At 44.2% G+C, this 24,680-nt stretch overlaps 8 protein-coding genes across 9 annotated transcripts; 4 read left to right on the top strand and 4 right to left on the bottom strand.

Annotated features, from left to right (window-relative positions):
• The first annotated feature begins 1 nt into the window (after position 1).
• Positions 2–441, top strand: LOC6560268 (DNA-directed RNA polymerase III subunit RPC10). The gene is made up of 2 exons (XM_001987530.3): positions 2–168; positions 256–441. Exons 1-2 carry the CDS (start codon positions 28–30, stop codon positions 439–441), a joined length of 327 nt encoding a protein of 108 aa, XP_001987566.1. The 5' UTR covers positions 2–27.
• A 4-nt stretch (positions 442–445) lies between these two features.
• On the top strand, positions 446–1,198 carry LOC6560267 (yrdC domain-containing protein, mitochondrial). Its single transcript, XM_043216449.1, has one exon. The coding sequence runs from the start codon at positions 446–448 to the stop codon at positions 1,196–1,198; it is 753 nt and encodes a 250-aa protein (XP_043072384.1).
• A 111-nt stretch (positions 1,199–1,309) lies between these two features.
• Positions 1,310–2,436, bottom strand: LOC6560266 (mitochondrial inner membrane protease subunit 2). The gene is made up of 2 exons (XM_001987528.3): positions 2,203–2,436; positions 1,310–2,139 (listed from the first exon to the last, which is right to left on the bottom strand). The coding sequence occupies exons 1-2, from the start codon at positions 2,294–2,296 to the stop codon at positions 1,724–1,726; spliced, it is 510 nt and encodes a 169-aa protein (XP_001987564.1). The 5' UTR covers positions 2,297–2,436; the 3' UTR covers positions 1,310–1,723.
• Positions 2,437–2,548: 112 nt separating this feature from the next.
• Positions 2,549–3,260, bottom strand: LOC6559228 (transcription factor MafG). Its single transcript, XM_001987527.3, has 2 exons — positions 3,118–3,260; positions 2,549–3,050 (listed from the first exon to the last, which is right to left on the bottom strand). The coding sequence occupies exons 1-2, from the start codon at positions 3,148–3,150 to the stop codon at positions 2,685–2,687; spliced, it is 399 nt and encodes a 132-aa protein (XP_001987563.1). The 5' UTR covers positions 3,151–3,260; the 3' UTR covers positions 2,549–2,684.
• Positions 3,261–3,385: 125 nt separating this feature from the next.
• On the top strand, positions 3,386–10,544 carry LOC6559226 (protein rigor mortis). The gene is made up of 9 exons (XM_001987525.3): positions 3,386–4,939; positions 4,998–5,313; positions 5,461–5,623; positions 5,693–5,846; positions 8,141–9,060; positions 9,126–9,291; positions 9,353–9,503; positions 9,562–9,819; positions 9,881–10,544. The coding sequence occupies exons 1-9, from the start codon at positions 3,484–3,486 to the stop codon at positions 10,074–10,076; spliced, it is 3,780 nt and encodes a 1,259-aa protein (XP_001987561.2). The 5' UTR covers positions 3,386–3,483; the 3' UTR covers positions 10,077–10,544.
• On the bottom strand, positions 5,793–7,821 carry LOC6559227 (cilia- and flagella-associated protein 206). The gene is given in 4 exon segments (XM_001987526.3): positions 5,793–6,079; positions 6,081–6,608; positions 6,670–7,019; positions 7,087–7,821. Coding segments are annotated over 4 exon segments (1,737 nt in total). The 5' UTR covers positions 7,730–7,821; the 3' UTR covers positions 5,793–5,863.
• A 1,094-nt stretch (positions 10,545–11,638) lies between the features above and the next one.
• On the top strand, positions 11,639–19,117 carry LOC6560495. 2 transcript variants are annotated; one of them, XM_001987524.2, is made up of 5 exons: positions 11,639–11,781; positions 12,508–12,561; positions 16,067–16,231; positions 17,180–17,419; positions 17,476–19,117. In XM_001987524.2, exons 3-5 carry the CDS (start codon positions 16,169–16,171, stop codon positions 18,568–18,570), a joined length of 1,398 nt encoding a protein of 465 aa, XP_001987560.2. In that variant the 5' UTR covers positions 11,639–11,781; positions 12,508–12,561; positions 16,067–16,168; the 3' UTR covers positions 18,571–19,117. The 2 variants fall into 2 exon arrangements, with proteins under 2 accessions (XP_001987560.2, XP_032590364.1); XM_032734473.1 differs by having other exon boundaries at positions 15,781–16,231; positions 17,476–19,075.
• A 153-nt stretch (positions 19,118–19,270) lies between these two features.
• LOC6560494 (WASH complex subunit 2) lies at positions 19,271–24,405 on the bottom strand. The gene is made up of 4 exons (XM_032734472.2): positions 24,261–24,405; positions 23,993–24,187; positions 23,791–23,933; positions 19,271–23,736 (listed from the first exon to the last, which is right to left on the bottom strand). Exons 1-4 carry the CDS (start codon positions 24,360–24,362, stop codon positions 19,380–19,382), a joined length of 4,797 nt encoding a protein of 1,598 aa, XP_032590363.1. The 5' UTR covers positions 24,363–24,405; the 3' UTR covers positions 19,271–19,379.
• Positions 24,406–24,680: the final 275 nt, after the last annotated feature.

Here is a 24,680-nt window from a genome sequence, read left to right as displayed (position 1 = left end):
GTTCTCAAAACGTGCGCGCATTTCGCAATGTTGTTTTTCTGTCCGTCGTGCGGCAACATATTAATTATTGAAGAGGACACTTCCAGCCACAGGTTCACGTGCCACACGTGCCCATTCATATCGAAGATCAAGCGCAAGATAACAACGAAAACCTTTCCGCGACTCAAGGTATGTCCTGTTAAAACAGAAACTGATGCAATTCTTATGCATTTTTTTACTCATATTGTTATTCTCGACTCACACAACCATATGCAGGAGGTGGATCACGTTCTCGGCGGTATTGCTGCTTGGGAGAACGTGGACTCAACGGACGCCGAGTGTCCAGCGTGCTCACACAAGCGTGCCTACTTCATGCAGATCCAAACACGCTCAGCGGATGAGCCGATGACCACATTCTACAAGTGCTGCAATCACCAGTGCGGAAACACTTGGCGCGATTAGTCAAATGCGCCATTTAACAACACTGCTACTGAGACGCACTAAGTCCAGCTGCCGCAATATGAAAAACCAGAAGGAGCAGTCGCATTCCACGCCAGTCTATGCTGTGGATGCGCTGAACGCTCTGAAGCTGGCTGAGCAATGCCTGCAGCTGGGGAAGGTGATTGCCCTGCCCACAGATACGGTTTATGGCTTGGCCTGCGATGCCAACAATGAGGAGGCCATACAGCGTCTCTACGAGATCAAGGGACGCGACGCGCACAAGCCGGTCGCGATCTGTGTGAACACCATTGGTGCACTGCGTCGCTATGGTCAGGCCAGCCACTTGAGTGACGAGCTGCTAACTCGCTTGCTTCCGGGGCCACTGACCATTGTAATCGAGCGTACGCCGCAGCTAAGCAATCGCTTTCTAAATCCCAGCACCACCCGCATTGGCATTCGCATACCCGACTTCAAATTCATGCGCGATCTGTGCGGCACGTGGCATGAGCAGCCCCTGGCGCTGACCAGCGCCAATCGCTCGAGTGCGCCGAGCAGCCTGCACATCAGCGAATTCCAGGCGCTCTGGCCACAACTAGGCGCCGTCTTCGATGCCGGCCGCATTGGTTTAAGCGAGGAGCGGCGTCTTGCCTCCACGGTCATCGATCTGGTCACTCCCGGATGCTATGACATAGTGCGTTCCGGTGTCGCACTCAAACAGACGCTAGCGGTACTGCATGAATTCGGTTATGTTGCCAAATCCCAGTTGGGGCCCATTTAGTTTTACAGCATTAATAATTGGAACTTTTTCTAATTTACGAATAATTCGGATTGATATTTGTCTAAACAAAAATAAAAATGTATTGACTTTATTTTAAATTAAATAATTTCTTTTGATTGAAGTCATTGTTCTCAAACAATTTATATTCAAACGATTTAAGAAACAAAAGATGAAAATCTGAAATGAAAGAACCCGAAAATTATTCCGATTATCTAATTTACCTCCTTTACTATAATTTTACTATATTCTACATACGTATACATGACGCGGGTACTTTTGGCGCCATTACAAATGTTCTTAAAATTTATATTCAAGCAAATTCCAATTTCCACTTTATTTTATTTTTACGGTCAATTTTCAATTTTGAATATGACTTTTGCTTGATGGGAAAGTAGCGACGCACCCATGAACACAATATAGATAATTAAAAAATATATATATATATATACATATATATGTACAAACAGTGAGATGACTACTGCAATGGGGGAATCAAACAACCGCACTCGGGACTCAGTCTTTAGGCTAGTTGTAGTAACTGGTCTTTGCCACCTGGACGGGTCGACGTCGTCGTGGCAGCTCATTCTTAAGCAGTCTCCAACGCTCGGGTGGCCAAACTATAGCGACTGCTCGCGCAGACATCAGACCGAGGGCCACAGGGCCGAAAGTGTTGCTGTCCAAGGAGTGTCCCGTATGATCTCCCTCCACCCAACAGTGGCCATCGGGGACGCGGACAATCTCGTGCTTGTAACCGAGCGTGGAGACTACGTCGCCTTGCATGCCAACAACCCTCTTGATGATCTTCTGCGCTGGATCCTTGGGCGAAGTTAACGATATAATATCACCCCGTTCAACGGCGCTGCTGTGTAAGCCCCAACGCAACAGAAACACATAGTCGCGCTCATCTGCAATTGGATTCAAAGCGGGTTGCATCGAAGTACCTGCAGAGCGCAAACATACTTAATACAGTATACTACTCCGTATGGTTGTAGAAGTATAGCTACCGTCAACTCTGGCCACATAGCCGACACAGTCGAGAAACGTGATGCCCAGTGGCAAACCGTAGAGCAAGGATTTACCAAAGCGACGAAATGCCATGACGGCATGGCTTAGTGTCTATTTTCTGGCAATGCTTGAGTTCCTTTCCCTTATCGAATTAGTTACAAATAATTCACCACAGCTAGCACATTTAGTTGCATACATACATATGAAATAGGTTTTGGTTGAGCTTTTGGAATTAATACATAACAAATAACTCACAAGTACTTAGACAGCTGTTCTCGAACCATTTTGACATTCACACGAATGCGTTGCCGTTCACACGTAACAATAAAACAAAAACAGGGTGTCTTCGTATACAATTGTTTATTAAAAGGTAAAATTGAGTAGTTATTACAAATCAAATTCCAGCTATTGTACTATGGTTACAGGTGTTTTTGATTTCATTTTCAACTGGAACTGGAATGTGATCGTGTCCATGGTGCTCTCAGCAGCCCTCCAGTTCGCTCGGAATGGGTATATCGTTTTGGATGGCAAACTGCAGCAGTGCCTTGTATTTGTTCTTCCAGTTGCCCACATCCAGGCGGATTTGCTCGTTATCCTCGTGCATCTGCTCCAGCTCAGTCCATTCATATGATTTTTTCGTCTCCAGTTCGTCTTTCTGTTCAATGCGCTTGATTCGACAACTGGCTGCATAGCCACGATTTTTGAGCGTTCGACGCCTCTGCTTCATTCGCACAATCTCGTCCCGGTTTAGTCCACGCATCTTCAGCGTTCGATTGAGATCCCGCACGGAAATCGTTACGAGCTCATCGTCCGTAATATCTGGAATCGGACATGGCGAAAGTGGAGCCTAACAAAAAAAAACAATAGAAGTATTGCGAATAACTCGTATGTGTAGAATTTGAAGTTCTACCTACCAGAGAAGACTTTCTCTCACGCTTGGAGTCCATAGCTTATTACATAAAGGCTTTGAACTGTTCACAAAATAGTTTTATAATAACAAATTCGCAATTTGTGTATGTTTTTGCGTATTACCATTCGCAGTGAAAACAAGTACTACAAAACAGTGTGACCAACATTGGCAAACAATAAATTACACAAAATACTGCAAATAAATACTAAAGTATGGCATCTCCTTAAAGATTTAAAAATACCGCGTTCGGTCACGCTGATAACAAGTGCTGTAAAGGATAAGCGCAAGAGAAGAAGAATTCAACGGCAGCGGATGCCAGATCAGAATCCATTTTCTTTTGCTGCTGCTGCCGACTAAGTTGAACCGCGCTATGAATACGCCAGTAATTTACAACAATGTCCCCACACCGGGCTGCATTCAAACGCCGCTTTCAGTCGCAACACCCGACGGCGGCCTGCTCTACACCGGCTTCAAATGCATCAATTATATATCGGCACCGCCCGCCAACGAACAGGAAGCGGCAGAAGTAAAAACCATGTCGACTCGCATAACAATAAGTGCACTCGATGTTAGCCCACTATGGGCCAAAACCGATGCATTATCAAATCGGCACTTTGCCATCGTCGCCGAGGATCTAAGCGTTCAGGTTTGGGACTGTGCCCTGGGCGAGGCGATCATCGGCCATAAGGCGCATCAGCATCAGCACGAGGCGCGCGATGTGCGCATGTATCCACTGATAAATGTGCTCATGGGCTACGTAGCCAATGGCAATATACTGTCGATAGATGCCAGCGATTTGGTCATCTACTGCGTCGCCTCCAACAGCTACTGTCGGCGCCCCACATTTCTATCGCCACGAAACCATCAGCTCAGCGTACTCCGGTGCTCGCCCTTCGATGAGCATCTGTTCGCGCTGGGGACAATGGCGGGCGCCGTTCTGATTTGTGATCTGCGCAAGATGTGCATCGTGCACAAGTTGAATGCACATGGCCAGAATGTGCGCATTTCCGGCCTGGCCTGGCGCGAGATGTCCTTTAGCAGCGAGGATGCAGCCATGGATAAAACAGCCAAGCCTGTAACTGAACAGTGGCGCCGTAGTCCAGCTGATGCACCCGCATCCTCTAAAGCTCCATTAAACGCCCAAGTTGCTGAGTCGGATGATCCCTTTGATATCTATAACTTTGATCATCTGGAGTCGGAGTTCGGTGCGCCTGCGAACGTACGTCCGCCTCTGATCAGCAAATCCTCCGATGACTGCGGTGATTTTGTTGGCCTGGAGAGACCCACGGACAATATGGCCATTGACTACGTGGAGGCCTGTGAGCGCATGAAGGCTGAACTAATGGCTCCGCCCGACATTCCGCAAGTAGAGGTCACTCTGCAGGACTGTCAGAAAACGGGCACACATCCTCCACGCAGCGACAGCAGCAACAAGTCGGAGAAAGGCAGTGGCACCCTGGTGAGCGGCTCTAGTGAGGGCAGTCTGGAGGTCATACAGTTCAGCTACTCCAGTGATGATGCCGTCCTTGTGGATGGCGAGCCGCCAAAGCCCAAACGGGAGGTTCTCCATCACATCTATCACCAGGCCGAGGTGCATGATGCACCCGAATCGCCAAAGCTACAAACTCAGAATAGGCCCAATCCTAAGCCGGGCTCCAAGCTGACCAAGGAAGCCAGCATGGATGCGCTCAGTTTGATTTCCACTGAGACGCGCGCAAGACCTGACATTCTATTGGTGTCCATCAATGACAACGATGTCATCACGGTCTGGAATACGCTAACGGGCGAACACTGCGCCAAGAACTATAGCAAAATCAATGTAACAGGCAAGTGAAATACCAGGCTGAGTAATTAAAAAAATCTTAAGGGCATTCTCAATTTCAGGTAAATCCAGAGAAGTGCATTGGCTAAATGATCAGACCATTGTGTCCCAGAATCGCCAACAGTTGTTCTTCTGGTCGTTTGAATACGATTCGAAATCGCATCGGTATAAAATTCAAAAGGATCAGCTGCACAGGAGTGCGAGTCAGGAGATTGCCACATGCGCCGTCAAATGCGCTGATCTCCCACAAATATGGCTGACCATGCGGAATCGACAGGTGGGAATTCTGAATCCGCTAAGCGGCCAGCTAAGCGCCACCTATGGCTGTCTGGCATTTGGTGTGCGGGCAATTGCCGAATGCCCGGATGATATGAACAAGTGAGTAAATAATATGTTAACACATATTATTGATAGACTGACCGCGCTAAAAACATTCTAATTGACTTGAAGTCGTTTCAAAAGTTTTTACAGAATGTTGCTTATTTTATATATATAATAATATAATTAATTAATCCATTCCCGCAGAATCGCATTGGGTTGCTCGGACAAACGCTTGGCGCTGTTCGACATATCCAAGCTGTCGTCACGCTGCATACCCATTGACAGCATCCACGTGAATAGCGTCGTTTACTCGCTGGCCTGGAGTCCCGACTGCCTGCAGCTCGCCTATGGCACCTACGACGGCATTGTAGGTTTTAACTGAGATTTTATTACGAGAATCGAATCGAATGAATTACAAACATATTTATTTGTGCAGGTGGGCGTTCTGGATGTGGAACGCATGCGGGTGAAGACTACGTTTCGTCCGGTGCAGAAAAAGGAGATCTACTCGCTGATGTGGCAGGCGAACTACATCTTCTGCATTGTGAATCGCGTGCTGGCCATCTACGACCTGACGCAGCCCCAGAAAGGCAAGTTGCACCAACACTCACAGGTGTTGTCTTGTGTTATAGGTCTGATTCTGGGCATTCCGCTGGCCATAGGTAACCTTGGTCTGGGCATCGTGCGTTTGACGCTTGCGTATCTCGGCCAGGTGTATGGTCTCCCGATGATAGTCCCAAGCATTCCACGTCACGTTAATCCAATTGGACGGTGAGAGATCGTTGGTAACCACCATCTCGGTCTGTCCATTGAAAGTCGTTTGTCTTTGGCGGCTCCACGGGCACCGGCTGTAATTCCTTTTCAATCAGTGCATCATCCAGTTTGAAAAGTAAGGCCAGATTGGCACTGTTGAAGATGGCCTGCCTCAGGGCCGTTATGAACCGCTCGAACCACAACTCGCCAATGCGCGCATATGTCTCGTCCTGAAATCCAAATTTAATGTCCACATTCATGCACAGTTTACGCTGCACTTTTGCCGGCAGCAGCAGTCCGTTTGTCACGGCCAGCGTCAGGCCGCAAAATTCTTTGATGTCCGCTTTGGCCAGACTGCAGAAATTGCCATCGGTTTGGTATTTCTTGAGGGCATCCATGCGCTCAAAGAAGCTGCACTCGAACCAATCCTTTCGTCGCTTAGCCAAATCTTGTATCTGCGTTATGGTATCCTTGGCACGATGCGCCATCTCCTTTGTGACCTGCTGTTCCAACTGCTCGCGCAGCTTATTCAACTCAACAATGTGATTGAAGTAGTGATTCAGATTGCTCCACACCTTGGAAAGGTATACAAAGTGCGGCTGCGGGAAGAGAACACAAATATTACAATCTTTCAGTTTTGCCCAATTCTCGAGTGCTTACAAAGATCAATTCCGACTGGATGGAGGTGCGCATGCTCAGCGTATCGTTGATCTTGGCCACGACGCACTCATAGCGACCCGTCTCCACGCTAACCAGATATGCCGTGTGCTCATAGCTGCGCTTCAGCGCGGTCAGGCAGCGCTGCAGCATGTAGAATGTGACAGTAAACTGATTGATGCGGTGCAGCTGCTCCAGCGGCACGCGATACAGAAGCTGTGTCTCCTTGCAATTGAATTGCAATTGATCGCTAACTGCCGTTTGGCATCTGTCACACAAGTTCTTCAGTCGCTCCAATGCCGCATTAAAGCCGGCGTTTGTGTTGCTCTGCGCCATTTCCAGATCACCAATCACTACGGGCAGTTGTTGGATATAGGTAGGGTATATATAATACAAGGTCAGCAGTAATTGCCAGCTTACCATAGCGCACATTTTCGCGATCGCCATCGGGTCCGTCGTTGTTGTAGATGACAATGCCCGCCACAGTGTCAGCCAGTCGCTGCAGGTACTCCTGTCGATGATATTTCTTCTTGAGCACATAGTTCTGCAGATCACTGCGCCCGATGACGCTATTCAGCGCCATGGCGGTCAGCTTGAGCAGCACATGATTCCGGGGACAGCCTAAATGATTGGTGGCCACAATGAAGACCTGCATTTTGGCAAACAGCTGATCTAGTTGCAGCTTACTGCAACTCTCCGGATACTGCAGAATGTCAGCGATGAGCAGCTTGAGCTGTTGCTGGAACTGCTGCTCGTACTGTTCGCGCACATAACTCAGCTGTATGCCGTGGCCCATCTTTACGATCCAGGACATGCGCATATTGGCCATCGTTGTGTCAGTTTTATCCAGGTACCCGCTCACAATGTCGTCGATGAATGCTGCAATGTTGCACGCACTCGGCTTATTCAGATCTGTCTGAAGCAATCCCCGTCGCATGTCTCGCACCATCAGATGCACCACAAACTTCATAAACTTCACATCCTCGTCAATGTCGCGTTCTTTCAGCTGCGCCAGAATACGCTGGGTAATCTCGTCGAGAAACTTGTGTTGCGGATGCGACATGTTCTTCTCTCAATATTTGAGTATCCGTTTAACGTTTAATTTGTATGCCACTCACAGTAAAACATAAATCGAACGGAATTTGAACTGTTTAGTGTGTGTGTCGCACAGAGATTGTTTGTTATTTTAAATGACAAGTTGCCACTGGTAACTGGTATGTCAGGTAATGCTTAAGGAGAATATGCTCTAATAGAAGATACCCTATAGGCAAACACGCTGTTAAAAATTATATCTTGCGTAAATTGAAAATTATATATTTGGATTCTTGGTCAGAATCAAATGACTATCGAAATCGCCTGTCTGTTGTTGCCAGCTTGCAATCCATATCTATGTTGAAATCGCCAGTCTCAAACCATAATTGCATTTGCCTTATTCATCCATTTAATCTCTCTCGCTTGCTCTTCCGCTTGACAGATGCCCAACTGCTGCGGTACATCGAACGTCCCAGTTATCTGTATGTGCGTGGAACCTTTCTCTTCGTCGGCACGGAGGATGGCTTCCTGCAGCTGTACGAGCGCACCGATAGCAAGGCGTTGGGTTTTACAAGCTTAAAGCAGACGGCGCTGATTTCGCGTTATATCACAGACATTGCATTCAATCCTCTGGAGACCAATCAGTTTGCCGTTGTGGGCCATGAGAAGCTGCTGCACGTAATGGAGTTTCAGGCGCAGCAACGTGGCTGGATCAAGCTGCATACGTTCACGGCCAGCGATCCGAAGGCATCGATAACTTCGGTGAAGTGGAGCAATATACAGTCGCATCTCCTGCTCAGCTTTCACATCGAGGGCAAGGTGTGCCTGTGGAGCACCAAACAGCCGGAGCAACCGCCATTGACCATCACCTATCACTGTCCCATGTGGTGTGGCCTGTTTCTGCCCTCCGATGAGAGCATTGTTATGTGCAGCGGCAAAACACTGTCCCTCGAACTGATTAGCATCAAGGACGCGTTGGCGCATAATGAACAGAATATATGCTCCAAAATGGATGCGCTGCTTAAGGTCAAATGGGCCAGCAAGTCTCTCACGCAGCCCCATATGCCAGTGCTAAACGCGGCACAAAAGAAGCGACAGCGTCGTGACAAACGCAAGGCAAACCAAGCAGTTGCTGCTACTGCGGCTGCTACTGCGGTTGCTGCTGCGGCTGCCGCTGTTGCCATGGAACAGCCAGCATGTATCAGTGAGCATACAGCTGAGCCGAGCGAGCAACAGCCACCCATTGAGTCCATGCTAGGCGCGCTCAGCCTGGAGACAAAGAGCACCAATATCAACTCAGCAGTGGAGTGCAGCAAGTGCAAGGAACTGAAGTCGCAGCCAAAGCTCGACAACTTTTTGGCTGTAAGCGGGAAACTGTTTAGCTCTGCGTGCTCTAGATGCTTATAATATTAAACTCTTGCTTACAGCATAGCCGCACTTGTTTGTGCCTAACACAAAAGGAGCTTAACAAAAGCGCGCTGCAGAAGTTGGCCATTGTGCTCACCGAGGACGCGGCTAAAATAGATAAGGCCGTGCTTATGTCCAAACTATTTAGCACCAAGGTTATGGCCAAGGACTTGATTGCCACCGAGCGTAGGTTTTATGCTTTAACAATTCGATAAACAGTTTTTAATCAACAGCCTTATATTTTTAGTTACCAATCTCAAGCATTCCAATAACAAGGACATTGCGCCACTCTGCCTGGCTGTATCCACTTTTAAGGTGCGCGACGAACTGCAGCAGCACATTGACAACAAAACGCTTAACGAGTGGCATGTATCTGTGGCGCCCTCAGTGTCCTTTGTGTGAGTATAGATTAATCGCTGTCCAAGACTATCAGCTAACTATACTCCTACTGTGCAGTTTCTGGCAGAAGTGCTGCAAGGCGTACGCCCAACAAATGGAAGAGCAAGGATATATTTTGCATGCAGCAACCTATTTGACGGCCATTGATATGCAGACCGAGGCCATCGATTTGTTGTTGAAGCATGAGTATTTCAGGGAGGCATTGGCAAATGCACGTATTCATTTGCCCGCCACGGATCCGGTGATTAAAACCATTATCAACAAATGGCTGGAACAGCTCGAAAAAACGGGCAACTTTGCTGCGGCAGCCCTAATGTAATTTTGCTTACAATTAATGAGAAACCAAGTTTAATGCGAATTTTTTAATGCCTTGCAGTTGTGTGCTCGACAATGAGATGTTGCGTGGTTATACGTATCTGCGCAAATTCCGCAACTGTACTCCGGAAATTGCAGATCTCATGGAGCAGATCAAGCGCATAGGACAGCTGGGACCACTGTTTGATGACGGATGCCAGGAGACAGCCGAAGCAGCGGAGAATGGCGGCGAAAAGAACGCTGAAACGGCGGCCTAAAATACTCACAACTGCCAAAATACAGATGTCTGTTTAAACATAGATTAAGTTAGATGAAATCAACAAAAAAATACACATGAATCAAATGAGCTTCTCGATCGAATGTAGAAAACCCCAAACGGGCAGCTTCCTAACATTAAAAACGAGTTTTATTTTAAGTTCAACACTTGATTTACACCAAAAAAACATTAAGAAAATTATCACATTAAAAATATGTCATTAAAAAAAAACATAGAAGAACAAGAACAAAACATACAAGAGCACAATAGCTTAAGTTACTATTAAATTGAATAATGCTGAAGATAACTTTTCATCAATTATGATATTCAATCGCTTGTAAACCGTTTGACTTTCGGAAAGAAAACGTTACATGAATTTATACAATGTCCAAGGCACATTTAGCTAGTAGAAATCAAACACAAAGAAGAATACACATTCATATACATTAAATGAAAAAAATACAACCTTTTTAAGATTTTTTTGTTTTTTAATTAGAACAACTTCAACCTTAACCAAAAGTTTACAGACACCGCGGCCCATTTGTTGCTTTAAACAAATACGGTCCCGTTAGCCAGAGGCCAAAGACAGAGAGACGCCGCACAGCACAAAAACAGCTTAACGAGTATTGTTTTGGTTTTGTCAGACAATCAAATTATGCAAATGCAGCGCGGCCGGCCTATCCGACAGTCAACGTCAGTCAGAAATTAAGTTTATTTAATTGCTTGAACTAAGGTTCGAAGCGACAGCGGCAGCAGCAATGCCGGCTGAGGCAGCAACGCGCAGTCGCAGCAGGGCCAATGCGAGTGAACTTGCTGCGCAACGAGACGCAGACAAATTACAACAAAGAGTTGTTTTGGTCGAGAAAGCTAGGCAAGGAGATACCCTGTACCCATGTAACTGTACCCTTACTAGTCGTAGATATCATAATCGATAATCGTAATCTTCGTCTAAGACAACTTTTGTGTTACTTAAAGAAACCTTGATGCATTTTCTACTGCAGATCAGCAACGTATATTTCTAACGAATCGAATAACAATATTTTGCAAATTATGGTTTTACTGTAATCAGAAACAGATTTTCAATGGATTATAGAAAGCTCAAAATTTATAATATTATAACATCCTCGACAAACGTATAACAACTGAGCATGCATTAGTCCAGAGTGCTCGACTAAACAATACCCTTCCACACCATAAATTCATTTCATATGAGAATTGATAATTAACAGCTTTCCCACTTAGTTTATGATTAGTGCACAGAGCACAAAATTAATTTTCGCTGCTTTTTTTTAAATTATTGGCAAGTGTCAACACATCTTATTTTTATTTGTATTCCGTTGCAGTTAACATTTATTCTTTATTACACCCACTCGCTAATCCAGTTTTAATGAGTATAAATATTTATTTCAATAAGCAACGACGGACGTCGACGTCTCGACGTCGTCGCTGCGCCGCAACGCAGCTGAGAGTCGGCCACAATCAGAGCCAGAGGCAGAGCCAAACGGGCAATGCCGAGGCACTTTTCAGTTGTTGGGCAGCCGCTGAGCTCAGCTGACGCGTTAAGAGCTACAAAAGTGTTTTCGGAGTCGCGTTCGTTGCCAGAGTCATTTGATTTTCACTTTTAACTGTTTGGAAGCGCGCGCGCGTTTGTTTAACCGTTACCATTAGCCGTGCACGTTACGGTTTCCCTGCGAGAGTGTGCGTGTGTAAGTGTGTGTGTGTGTGCGTATTTATACAATACCTATCTGTATTATCAACGCTACGCATGTTAAAGCTGTTCTCACGTCTCTCATCCACTCGCAGACTTGACCCAGAGCTGTGCGTTCAGACCGTTGTACAATTAAGCCGCAATTCAATTATAATTATGCTGAAGTGCGTTTCGCTTTTGCTCAAGTGAATAGAATGGAATGGAGTAGAAAGAGGAAGAAATACTTATTTAACTCAAAGCAAAAGTGCTAGAGCAAGTGCGCGGCTTTTTGCTCTGTGTTTGTTCTTGTTTTTGGTTGCAGCTGCAACTGCTACGTTTTTCCGCTGCCAATTTCCTGGCACACATATGTCACATATTGATGTTGGATTTTTTGCCAGCACGCATTTGCATATGACAGCAGCAGCGGCAACAACAACAGCAACACCAATAGCAAAAACAAACAGTGGAGACAACGACGACGACGACGACGACAACTTCTCCCCACTGCATGACTCAACGCTGAACAATTTTTTGTGTGTTGCTGATGTTTTTTTTTATTATTGCTGTTTTTGTTTGTTGTTGTTGTTGCTGCTGCTGTTGCTTTTTGCGTAGTTGTACCCGCAGCGTTGCTGATGGGAGTGGATCTGAGGCTGAGGCCTGTGGCGCATGTGAAATCATTTCTTGCTTGAGCGATAATTTCTACAATTCGTGTTTCTGTTTCTCCCTCATATTTGTATTTCTTTAGCGGCTGTAACTTACGACGGATTAATGCTAACATCGCGCTGCAATAAAGTGAAAGGTAAGCCCATCAAAAAACGAACTGCATGCATACAACATCAAATCGAAATCAACAATACTAATCACACATACATAGACACACACACACACACACAAACACAAATATTTATTGCATTTTGAAACGCATTTAACGGCAACGCACTCACAATTGAATTCCTTTTCCTTTCTATGCTTTCGACATGTAAGTCATTAAGATTTGCATAATAGTTAAACATCTGCTCGCATTGCATTGTTGTTTATTCATGCATATGCACCTATCATGCCATTTGTATCATTATTAATGCTACATTTATTTGTTATTGTTGATGCTATTGAACTCTCCGACTCGTCGACAGTCACAAACAACTGCAACTATTAACAATTATATATACACATGCATGTGTGTATAACAATCTCCACGCCCGTCATACATAATAATAATAAAATTAATATATAATTCCATAAACACATGCACAGTGCGACAGAGACAGAGTTGGCGAATAAAATACAATGCAAATTGTTGTTGTTTCGAAATATGTTGAGCGCAGCTTTTCACAGCAAATTAAGCGGAATCTACATAATTTTGTAATCCCCATCCAACGTCGACTAGTGTTACAGATACTCCGTAAACATAATACACAAAAAAGTTAAACTGCTGAAAGCAGCAGCAAAGGCGCGGCAGTCAAGGGCGCGATTTTGAATTTTATTATAGCTTACATACTCAGTCTTGCAAAGGGGTCATTATGACTGGATTGCAATGTTGGGCAGGTTTTTGAAAAGCTTTCTAATCCAAAAACAATTGAACAGAATGTGCCAACAAATACATACATTTATATAATATATAATATAATATATATTGAACTATTGCACATACCGACCCGGATATTTACTTAGTATAGTTGTCATATAAGTCAAATGATCGATCAATTAAAGCGTCATAAGTGATGTGCATTATACCATTATTACGTGAATTCAATAAATGAATATATGTACATAAGCTATTTATAATTCCAGCACAAATGCCGTGACTATTAGTTGACGCATCAGTAAGAATGCAGCTTGAATTCACATTTAGCTTACGGATGCTTTCATCTAACGAATAAAAAATAAACACAATTTACCAAAAGCCATCCAGCATGAAATCTCTGTTAAATATTATAAAAAATACTATCACTAACTCTACTTGATATTTTTAGGAAAACCATTTCATTTTATAACTTTTGCATATTAATAAAATATTAAATTTTTATTGTCAATGGGTATGCCTAAAATCTATAGCTAAGACCTGTTAATTTAAATATAGCGTTGGCTTAAATATTCTAGCCAGTCAGTCTTGTCACTTACAAATAGAATCTCAACGAAACTCATCAATCAACAAACAATAAGGAATTGATTATTGAAATCAAAGTTCAGTATTTAAAAAAAAATGTTAAAAAAAATATTCAGATATTTGTTTTATTATTTATTATTATTATTTGTTTATTTATATTTATGTAAATGGATAATTGAATTAAAAGTTCAGTATTTAATAAATATTTTCGGCTGAAAAACATAACATTTTAAAAATAGTAGATATTTATTAAAAATATCTTTTGCTTCCAACTTTACAAAATTAATGACTTACCATCCAACAAATTGTATTAAATTAATAGTTACGGTATTTAAAGTGCAGCGAGATAATGGCATCCATTTAATGTTTGTTGAATATCTCGATGTTGTTCACTTAACACATTTTCAAGTAATACGCAAAGCTCTCAACGATAACAACTTGTGACTGTAGCTGTTGCTAAGAATAGACATATTGCGAGTAACTCGCCGTTTAAACCAGTTTCAATGGCTGCCAAAATCTGTCAGAACCGGACAACTGGTGAATTGCTCACAATATTTGCATAGCCAGACAGAATTAACGAAAGGGGGAGGCACTCAAGTGAGAAACGATTGCAATTCTTTGCCAGCCAAAGAAAGCGGTGGCACAGGAAAATTGAAAAAGCGGCATACAACGCCAGCGGAATCTCAATGGGGCATAGGGGCGGTGACCTGGCCACATTTAGGCGTGCGCATATCCGGCCAATAACATTATGGCTTTTGGCTTACGACTTATGGCAATGGCAAAACGCACCCAGCTGGAGTCGCCCACGCGGGGAGCACGCACCTTCAAGCTCAGGTTGATGATAATGACGAAGATCGCTTATGGCGCACCTGTCGACGGCATTGAGTGAGGCTCCAGTTCTGAAGAGAGGCAGTCGCTTGACTATTATACAAAGATTACCAAATGACTGACTAAGCCGCTAACTGACGTTGGCGTTCGCTTATATGATTGACTGCTTAAGTCTATCTGTGAGTGTGTGTGTGGACGTGTGCGTCTGTCTGTCTGTCTGAACGTTTAGCGCTTGACTATAATTGATGAAATTATTTACCTTCTGCACACGACTTCGTGATATAAGTAGCAAATTGTTTACTTGCGAGCAGTAGCTGGTTAGTTGGCTGCAAGCGGAGGCAGAACAAAAGACTTAGGCAACGAACTTGCTAACTGGCGCTGAGATAAATTATAAATTAAACAATTTCGCATTGTTAAGGTATTAGAAGAGGTATTAAATATTTATAATGTCATTTGAGTTTTTGGAAATATGTCAATTAATTGTATTTCGAAATTAAGAAGAGATTTTTCGACAGTCTAATGAGTTCAATCTATCATCTAATGCAATTATAAATAGTAAAATATAATATATCAAATATAAAATTATTTATGTGCTATATAAAAATGTATTATAAATTGCATAGAAACGTATGTCTTTCTGAAATAAAATTTAATACGATTTTTAAGGCTAATGTTAATTCTAAATGTTGTTGGTATTGGATACATTTTTTAATATAATAATAAATGCATAAAATATTATATGCATAAATTTTAAAATCAAAGCAAATAAAATGAAAAACCTATTTTGGTTATATGGTTAAATACAATAGCTAAACAAGAATTTTTCGTTAGTTCGAATCGAGTGATCAGTGTGATCGAAAAGTGAAAATCTCTCCCGCAGCTGGTCAATAGCACAATCTCTGCATCTGTCTGTCTCTCAGCACATGCCGTTAGCTGGCCGCGAAACTAGTTCTTTGCCTAAGTCTTTTGTCAAGATGGCTTTTAGGCACTCACACATACACACTCACACACTTACACTCTCACACATTCTAACATACATTCACACTCATCGGCTTAGCTATAGCATCTTCATTTCCATTTCAGGGGCAACGGCAACTAAAGTAAACCAAAACCATGACAAGCAACAATTAGGCCGCTTAACGCTTTCGCATTCGAGCGCCTCGAAACTCATTGAAACATTGAAGCATCAAAGAACTAAGTAGAACTAGAACTAGCTTGTCATCGCCTCGCACCACTGACCGGCTCCAGTTGCAAGCCAAGGCCGGCTGGCCAAAAAAAAAGAAAAAAACCCCAACCAAACGGCGGCTTTAACGCTTATTTTCTTTTCGTTCAAACCACCAACAACAAAATCGCAATAATGAATTATCAGAAGGCCAGTGAAACGCATTCACCGTCCTCGTTCAAGAAGCCGAAACGGCCGACGGGCAACGGGAACGGGAACAGCATACAAAACTTTTGGAACGAACGCATCATGGAGCGCTTTATAAAGGCGAATCTATTCATTATTTGCTGTGTGGCGGCGGGCCTCTTGCTGGTAAGTAAACCAATATCGTGATTTACACTTGCTCACACACACACACACTCACACACACACACACTCACACACACACATACATATATTTAGTCATGTACCCCATCATTATAATTCTGCTGTTGTGTGTACCGTTATGATAACACCCCGGCCACTTTTTGCGCCACTTAAGTGAAAATGAAATGAAATGAAATCGTTTCGCACAAAACATAAAAATTTCAGCTTTTTGTGCTGCTGTTGCTCTTGACAGACTGACTGACACACGAACAGCAGCAACAAGCGCTCATTAATTGATTGATGGATGACTGCGGAGCTAAAGTGTCTTTGCTTTTGTGCACAGCCTCTGCTCCAACAACATCTTCAACATCAACATTAGCTCTATTTCCAACTGCATCTTCAACGGTTGCAGCAACAACAGCTAAATTTCGGTTTCCGTTTTGTTTGATTTCTGCTTTCGCTTTCTATAGGCTTGTTGAGACTTTGTTAATGTTTTCAAGAGGGAATTAACGCTGTAAATCTACCATTTGCGACAGCACAAATTATATGCCAACATTCTAAATCAGTATTATTACTTATTAGCTATTATTAGTTTGAGTAATATGTCTCATAGCTACAATAGCTCACTTAAAAATTGAATTCTTACTTATACAACTCTTATGTTTACTTAAGAATCTCAGTGTCAGATGACTAGAATAAATAGGAACTATCGATAGAATATATGTAGACAAATCCATTAATTTAGAATTATTCAGATTTTCAACTTTCTGAAAGAACCATCTTAGCTTCATATCACCATATGATAATATAAAGTCGTTTTTGAAACAGTATCTCTTAATAATAAATTTCTTTTCTGAATAACTTTTAGTACTAATTAAGATATCCCATCAATGATTCATGATTAATGTCTTTTTCTTTTGTTTTGCACTCAATTTTCTCGCCTGGTCCACATAGATAGTGTATTTGGGCGCTTTCTCGTGTGAGGTCTCTTGGTTGCTTGAGGCGCATGGAGAGCTGCCCATTGCTGCCTATACGCTGTGCACTCTCTACTTTGTGATGTTTGTGGCCAGCACCATCTTAATCCATGGCCTGGTCAGTGGTCTGTGCTGGCCACTGTTTGCCTGGTCGGCTGTTATAGGACTGCTGTCCATACCAGAACTGGTGCTAGTAATGCTCATGACCACCCAGCACTGGGTAAGTACAAAAACAGATTTAGGTAAAGCCTTGGCTAATCCTTATGGCCTCTGCAGGGTTTGCAATCGGTACATGGATTGACGGAGCTGACATCCTACTTGATTCGACTGATTATTAACTGCCTGGCGTTGATCTGTGTCATACCCACGGGCATCAAGTGGCGTCGCGAGAGGCAGGTGCTTAATCAACTGCAGGGATTGGCCACACGACTTTCGTTGCAAACTCCTGCACCCAGTGTGCCCATGACGAAAGCAGATTCTCGTCGCTCCAGCCAGCGGCTAAATGGCTTCGAGAATGCCGGCTATCAGTTGTGCGACGAGACAAAGATGCCCCTGGGCAATGGACTCAATAATGCGGGCGGCCAGTTGTTTGGCTCACAGAATGAGTTCAATGCCAGCATGTTTGCTCCGGCACTGGCGCAACAGTTTAGCTCAGTTGCTCCGGGCCAGCGATCGAGTGGTCATCGCGCCCAGTCACTGATGGATCTGCGCTGCACGCTGCCGGGCATGTATAATCCAAGGCATGTGTTGGACACGGAGGACAAGAATGCCAAGTATTTTAACATCACCATTGATGATCTGAAGAACAATCTGCAGGATTCGCATAGGCCGTCGCCGCCATCGCTAATAGGCAGCACTAGCAACGATCCGATCTACTGTTCCATTGAGCCCAAGCAGCTAACTCCACCACCCGCCCAGCTGCGTCACCATCAGCAGCAGCAACAGCAGCAGCTGCAACGTGGACACAAGCACGGGCCGCCGCAGAAGCTCTCGCGCAACTGCATATCACTGGAGAATCTGGATGGAGTCAATAAGGTGCAGAATGACCTGGCTGCCTATGGCAACAATCTGCTGCAGAATTATACGCAACAGCAGCAATACTATCTCGCCATGCTCCTCAACAACCCCCTCCAGCATCAGCAGGCGGCTGCTGTTGCGAATCTCTATCGTCGTCCCTCCGCCTGCAGTTCCCAGGGTAGCTGCACGGTGCTGGCGCAACCGCTGCAGCGACGTGGCTCCCAACAGCAGATGCAGTACTACGGCGGATTTGGATACGCCAACTATGCCAATCCTTACATCACAGCCAACAGTAAGTTGTCGCTGGGCAATGAGTCCGATGACTATCGCAAGTACCGCGACGTGGCACTGTAGAGCGGATCATTCGCACCGACTTTAGATTAAGCGCCCAGTCATAACTCTATATATAGTGCATATATATGTATATGCATTCACATACTCATTAGCTGTAGAACGCTCGACTACCACATTGACATTCCTCGGAATAACGACCAAAGAGCCACAAAACTAACTCAGTTTCAGTTCGTAAAGTTACAAATTGAGGAAGCCGCACAGCTTGTAGATTAGCTTTAGTTATAGATGTTAAAAATTCTAGATATCGCCTACGAACTTCCCTTTCACAACGACAACGATTTAGTTTACGATTCCAATTAACATTATCTTCTGAGGAAACACTTTGTAATACCAGAATATATTATTATTTAATTATATTATGTAATTAAAACTTGTACTCATTGAATAATTAAGTAATTACTGCCCGAAATTTATAATTACTGCCTGAAATTTCGAATTACTTAATGGTCAGATAACAAAATTACTGAACTGTAAAGTAATCATTTCCTTACACAATTAATTTCAGGTGCAGTAATTACAATTGTAATTAATAAAACACTTGCAAATACATTTGCTATAACTTTTAATTACTCTAGCAGTTATCGCTTGTTTTTTCTAATTACTTAAGTAATTATGTGTGTAAAATCGCCTCAGTACTGAAATACCTTGGATTAGCGATTAAAAAGGACAACTCTGTATTTGATATTAACGGATATTGAAATTGATTTCTGTAAAGTTGTGTTTAATTATATCTAACAAATCGATAATTGTAAATACATATATACTTGTAGTATTCTATTCAAATATTTTTAATATTAACTAAAAGTCACTCACGGATCCAATAGATCAGCCAGCGGATTATCGGAAGCATTCCCTGCACTTGCCGGCAAGGGCGTGGCCGTTATCTTGCTGGGCACCTTTTTGGTCACGTTGCGTGGAGCCGATTTAACGATCTTGGCCTTACTGACAACAGCACCTCGCTTAACGCCAGCTCCACCACCAAACAGATCATCGTCATCGTCATCATCGCTGAAGAGACTTTTACTTGGTTTAGTCGGCAGCCTTGACTTGTTGCTCAAGGATTTGGGCAGCTTCTCCTCCTCGCTGCTGCTGCTGCTAAAGACAGAAGTTTGGCTTATGAAAGCAGCTGGAACAGGATCAGCTGCAGGAATCGGAGTATGTTTGGGATTGGTTTTAGTTATGGGAAGAGAGGCGCTGCCAAATAGATCATCATCATCATCGCTGTCATCAAACAATTTGCTGCTGTTGGGCTTAACAGCCTTTGGCTTAGACTTGGTCACCAGCTCTGCCGGTTGCTGTTTGTTTAAAGAAATGGAAGCAGCTGTGGATTTGATTTCCTTTTCGAGAGGTTTCTTGACTGGCAAATTAGAAACTGCTTTCGCTTTTTGTGCCGGCTTAAAGAGTGCATCATCATCATCATCATCGCTATTAAAAAATGAAGACGCCAATTTGTCTTGCTTTAATGCAACTTTCTTGATCTGTGGTTCAGCTGCTGATGGCTTCGCTGGCGCAACTGATGCTGAACTAAATAAGAAGTTGTCATCGTCACCGTTGTTATCCAAAAATGAAACATACGATTTAGGGGGCCCGGTATTTGTTCTTGTTGTGGACACTAATGGCGACGGTGATCCACTTGGTGGGCTAAAGCCGTAACTCCTTTGATCATCCTCATCGCTGTCCAAAAATGAAGGCACCTTGAAGTCATCCTTTGGTATCTGTTGGCTGGCCAAAGCAGCTGCAGCTGGTTTCAAGAGGGAACTGCTAGTTTGTTCCTTCTTGGCAAGGGGCTTTAAGTCATCTTCCGGTGGCTGTGTGGGCAATAGAGTTGAAACAGCTGCTGGCAAACCTGAAGACACTGCAGCAGATTTTCTCTGCACTCCTTTGCCAAAGAGCGCATCATCATCCGAATCGCTGTCGAGAAATGATGAGGACTTGGCTGAGTTTGTTAATTGGTGAGTTTCCTCGGAATGAGCAGCTGCTTGCTGGAGTGGTTTAACCAAAGCAGCATCTGCAGCAACTTCATTATTATCATCACTCTCAAAGCTGGGCAGCTGTGCTGTCTTGCGTGCAATGCTGGAAGTGTCTGCTGCAGCAGCTATTGGAGCTGCGTCATCCGGTTGCTCCTTTAACAGTGTCTTGGCATAGTTCTCCTGTCGCGCCCGTCGAGTCGAGGGACGCCGATGAGCTGGACCACGCACGCGGGTTTTACTAATACACTGAAGAATGCTATCCGTCTCGCTCGAGCTGGACTTGCCAGCTTGGTGGGCTGGGGGTGGTTCTGTTGCTGGTGCTACTGCTGAAGCTGGAGTATTTGCTTGCTTCTTGGGAAGCTTTGGCAAAGCGCCTCCGCCAGGCAGGAGCGCTTTGACATTGATATTTATATTGGGCATTTGCAGTTTTTTAATGGGTGAAGGAAGCTTGAGCGGCTCAGATGCACTCTTATCCACAATATCGATAGGTGGCGGCTCATCAATGATCTGATGGCTGGCGCCAGCACGAGCCGTCTCACTGAAGTCATCATAGAAGATGGTGTGTATGCGCTTTGTGGATGCACCAACTGACTCCACACTGAGAGGAGCCACAGCGGTAGCTAATCCTTCATTCTGATCATCATCATCCTCTGGCGGCACATCGCTAAATAGATGCATGCCACCATAATCCTTGTTGGATTGCTCCAACGACGTCGCAGCTGCTGGCGTTGCCTTTGAGCCACTTTGCGGCAAGTCTGGCAAGTTGGGCTCGAAGAAATCCTGAGCGCTATCAAACATTTTTGAGGCGCTCAAACTGCTCAGGCTGCTGGTGCCAAGAGACTGAAAGAACTCGCTATCGTCGGGCGGCTCATCCGAGAAAAGGCTCGAGTAGTTCTGCATGATTTGCTGTGCGGCTGCAATGTCCTCGGCTGGTGGTGTCTTTGGAGTTCCGATTTCTGTTTTCGATTTATTATTGCTTACATCTGCCACCAGGCTGATGATGGGATCCTCGTCATGTTCTTCTATTGCTGAGCTGTGCTTTAGGTTATCGAATAAATCATCCATTATTAAAGCCCTCTCATGCTGCTGCTCCACTTCCTCTGCTGCATCCTCGGCATCATCAGTTTCCTTTTTGTTCGTTGGCTCCAACTGAGCAGGTAGTTTGCCATTCTCCTCCTTCTCAGTTGTTTTAATCGCAGCTAAATCAACTATTGGTTTTGTAATTTTATTTGTTACTTTGGCTTCATCTGCATTTTTGAGCGAGGAGCTTTTAATTGCTTCCTCATCACTGAAATTGTCACTAAATATATCTGCTTTTGGTGTCTTCAATTCCGCCCCTTTAATTTCCTTTGTCGGATCATTCAAATCCTTTGGTATCTTAGGCTTTTTGAGCTGATCTCTAGCGAATCCTTCAACGGCTTCCTCATCACTAAAATCGTCACTAAATAGATTTGGTTTTGGTGTCTTCAATTCAGCTACTTTGATTTCCTTTGCCGGATTAGGCAAATCCTTTGCTGCCTCAAGCGTTTTGAGATGATCTTCAGAGAATCCTTTAATGGCTTCCTCATCACTAAAATCGTCACTAAATAGATCGGCTTTTGACTTTGGGTCGGGTGTCTTCAAATCTGCTACTTTTGCTGCTTGCATATCTTTTGAAACCTGATTCTTAGTATCCAACGATTTGGGCAGATCCTTAACATTTTGTTCCTCGAGCTTAGCTGTCTTTATTACGCCTTCGATTTTCTTTGGTCTGTCTGAAATATCTTGTTCCTGCTGCTTAAGCTTATTCTCTTTGTCCCGCTCCTCTTGAATAGCTCCAACGAATAGCTGCTTGGTTGACTTGGGGGTGCCAAACAAATCATCATCGCCAATATCATCGAAGAGACTTTTTCGCTGAATATTTGGTGGCTCAGCAACTGGCTGTGGCTGCGTTTGTTCCCGCTCCTGTTTCAGCTTAGATGACTGAGAAGTAGGCTTTGAGGTTGAACTGAATATATCATTGGCATTATCATCATCGTCATCATCGAACAGCGAAGTCTTTGCAACCATTTTGCTGGCCAGTGGGTTTGACGGCATCTTCTTGGCAAATATATCATCGATATCCAAATCATCATCATCATCATCAAATAGGGAGATTTTAGGAGCTTGCTGCTGTGGCTTTGCCTTTGGCGTAAAAGCACTGAGGAAGTCATCTACATCATCATCCAGATTGTCATCGAAAAGCGAGGTGGGCATCTTTTTAGCAGTCATGGCTGCAACTTTGGGCTGTTCTCTTAGGGTGGGTGTCAGCGGTGGACTCTCGTCGAAGAGATTATGATTACGCAATGGTGTCTCCTTTGGTGCCGTCTGGGCAGGTGCGATAGGTTTGACTTGTTCAGGGGCCGGTTTTGCTTTAGGTGGCTCCTTCGCGTGGACAACAGTGGCTGGTGTCGCTGGGCTGTTGGTAGACTTAGATTTTACCTTGTCCACAATTTCAGACATAAACGAATCGAATTCATCATCATTGAAGAGATTTACAGGCTTGCGTTTAATTTGACTGGGTGCAGCGGCTGGTTTTATTTCACTCTCCTGGCTAATAGGCACTTCAATTGGCGCAGCTACTGTTATTGGTTCATCAAATAGTTTTGGTGGCGATTGTCTGCCCACAGGATGTGGTTTGCTGGCGCTGCTGCTGCTCGAACTGAGCGAGTGATCCACACGGGGTAAACCATGCGCCGTTAGATGCCTGTGCGATATGGCTGGCGATGAGTTCAGCGAGGAGGAGGTGGATGGCGGATCGTCGCTGGGTGGTGAAGCACGCAGTGCCTGAAAGAGATCGCTCTCGTGTGGATTCCTTTGACTGCTGATAATTGGACGCGGTTGCGCCTGGCTGCGAGCGGCTGGTGCCGCAATAGGCTGTGCTGCAGGCCTTGAAATTGGCTCCTGGGGCAGAGAGGCCAACGAGGAGGAATCCGATTGCTGCATTTCCACTGGCTGACTTCTGGGAGTAGGCTTTGGAGCAGAAGCAGCAGCTGCTGCAGTCGTAGCCGTTTCCAGCTCATCCGAAGAACTCGAGGAGAACTGCTCGGGATGCTCATCCTCGCTGTTCTCGGCGCTGTCATAGAGTCCGGCATACTTATGCTCCTGCCACTGTTTGGAGCCAATTATGTAGGGCAAAGGTATGCTATCGTAGGGATTCTTAGCCCGAAAAACAGTGCTGCAAGTAATCCAAACTTGAAAATGATTTGCAGATCACAATTGCAATACATACGTGGTATTCACAGCACCATCGTCTTCGTCATCCGAGTCAGGTAATTCAATGGTCACCGGTTCAAAGTTCTTTCTAAACATCCTCAAATTGTTTTGCAGAAATTCGTTGGCCATTTCCTGGGAACTCTTCACCGGAAGCTCTGGCTGAAATTCTCTGTATTATTAGAATATGCAATTCCAACCATTTGGATCTTTCTTCATACCTTCTTATTCTGTTCCTCGGGCATGACAAAATCATCGTCGTCCACTTCCTCCACGCGATACTCGACGAACTGCTGCCCAAATTGCAGCGAACGGAGACTGTTGGTCGCATTATCTAACGCAATATCAACGCGCCTCACATTCGTTTCGAATTCCTTTAATTTGTGGCTGGTGCGTTCGCCGCTTTCGTGCAGATTCTAAAAAAAAAAAAAATACACATTATGAGTATGGTGAAAATTGCTCAATTATCATGCATATTTCACATCCCACCTGAGAGATGCGTTTCATCAGCTCCAGCAGCGCGCAATCTCCAGCGAAATTCCATTCCGACGCTTGTGCGACAATGTCAGCCACTTCAGCGTTTATATCCATTTTCCCTTCAATTAATAACGCCTCAATTTTGCAAAAATACTTTGTAAACAAAAGAGAATTGCCGCTGCAGCAGCTGTCAGGCACAACACCATTTGGGCCCACACACGTTACGGCAGCCATACATCATACGATACAGAATTAATCTCATTATTCATAATTATTAATAAACTTCAATTAATTAAATTGACATTTTAAACTAAAAACTGCTAAAAGAGCAATAAATAAACACAATCTCTGCTATTCAGTTACATCAAGCCAATGGCTCACACACGATACAGCCGATAGACAAATGTCGTGTACTCATTCGTGCTTCAGGTA

The sequence above is a fragment of the Drosophila grimshawi genome, unplaced genomic scaffold, assembly GCF_018153295.1.
Source record: "Drosophila grimshawi isolate 15287-2541.00 unplaced genomic scaffold, ASM1815329v1 contig_1369, whole genome shotgun sequence".
In the NCBI taxonomy this organism is placed as follows: domain Eukaryota; kingdom Metazoa; phylum Arthropoda; class Insecta; order Diptera; family Drosophilidae; genus Drosophila; species Drosophila grimshawi.
Note: the sequence above shows the minus strand (reverse complement) of the source record. Positions and strands in the feature narration are given on the sequence as shown.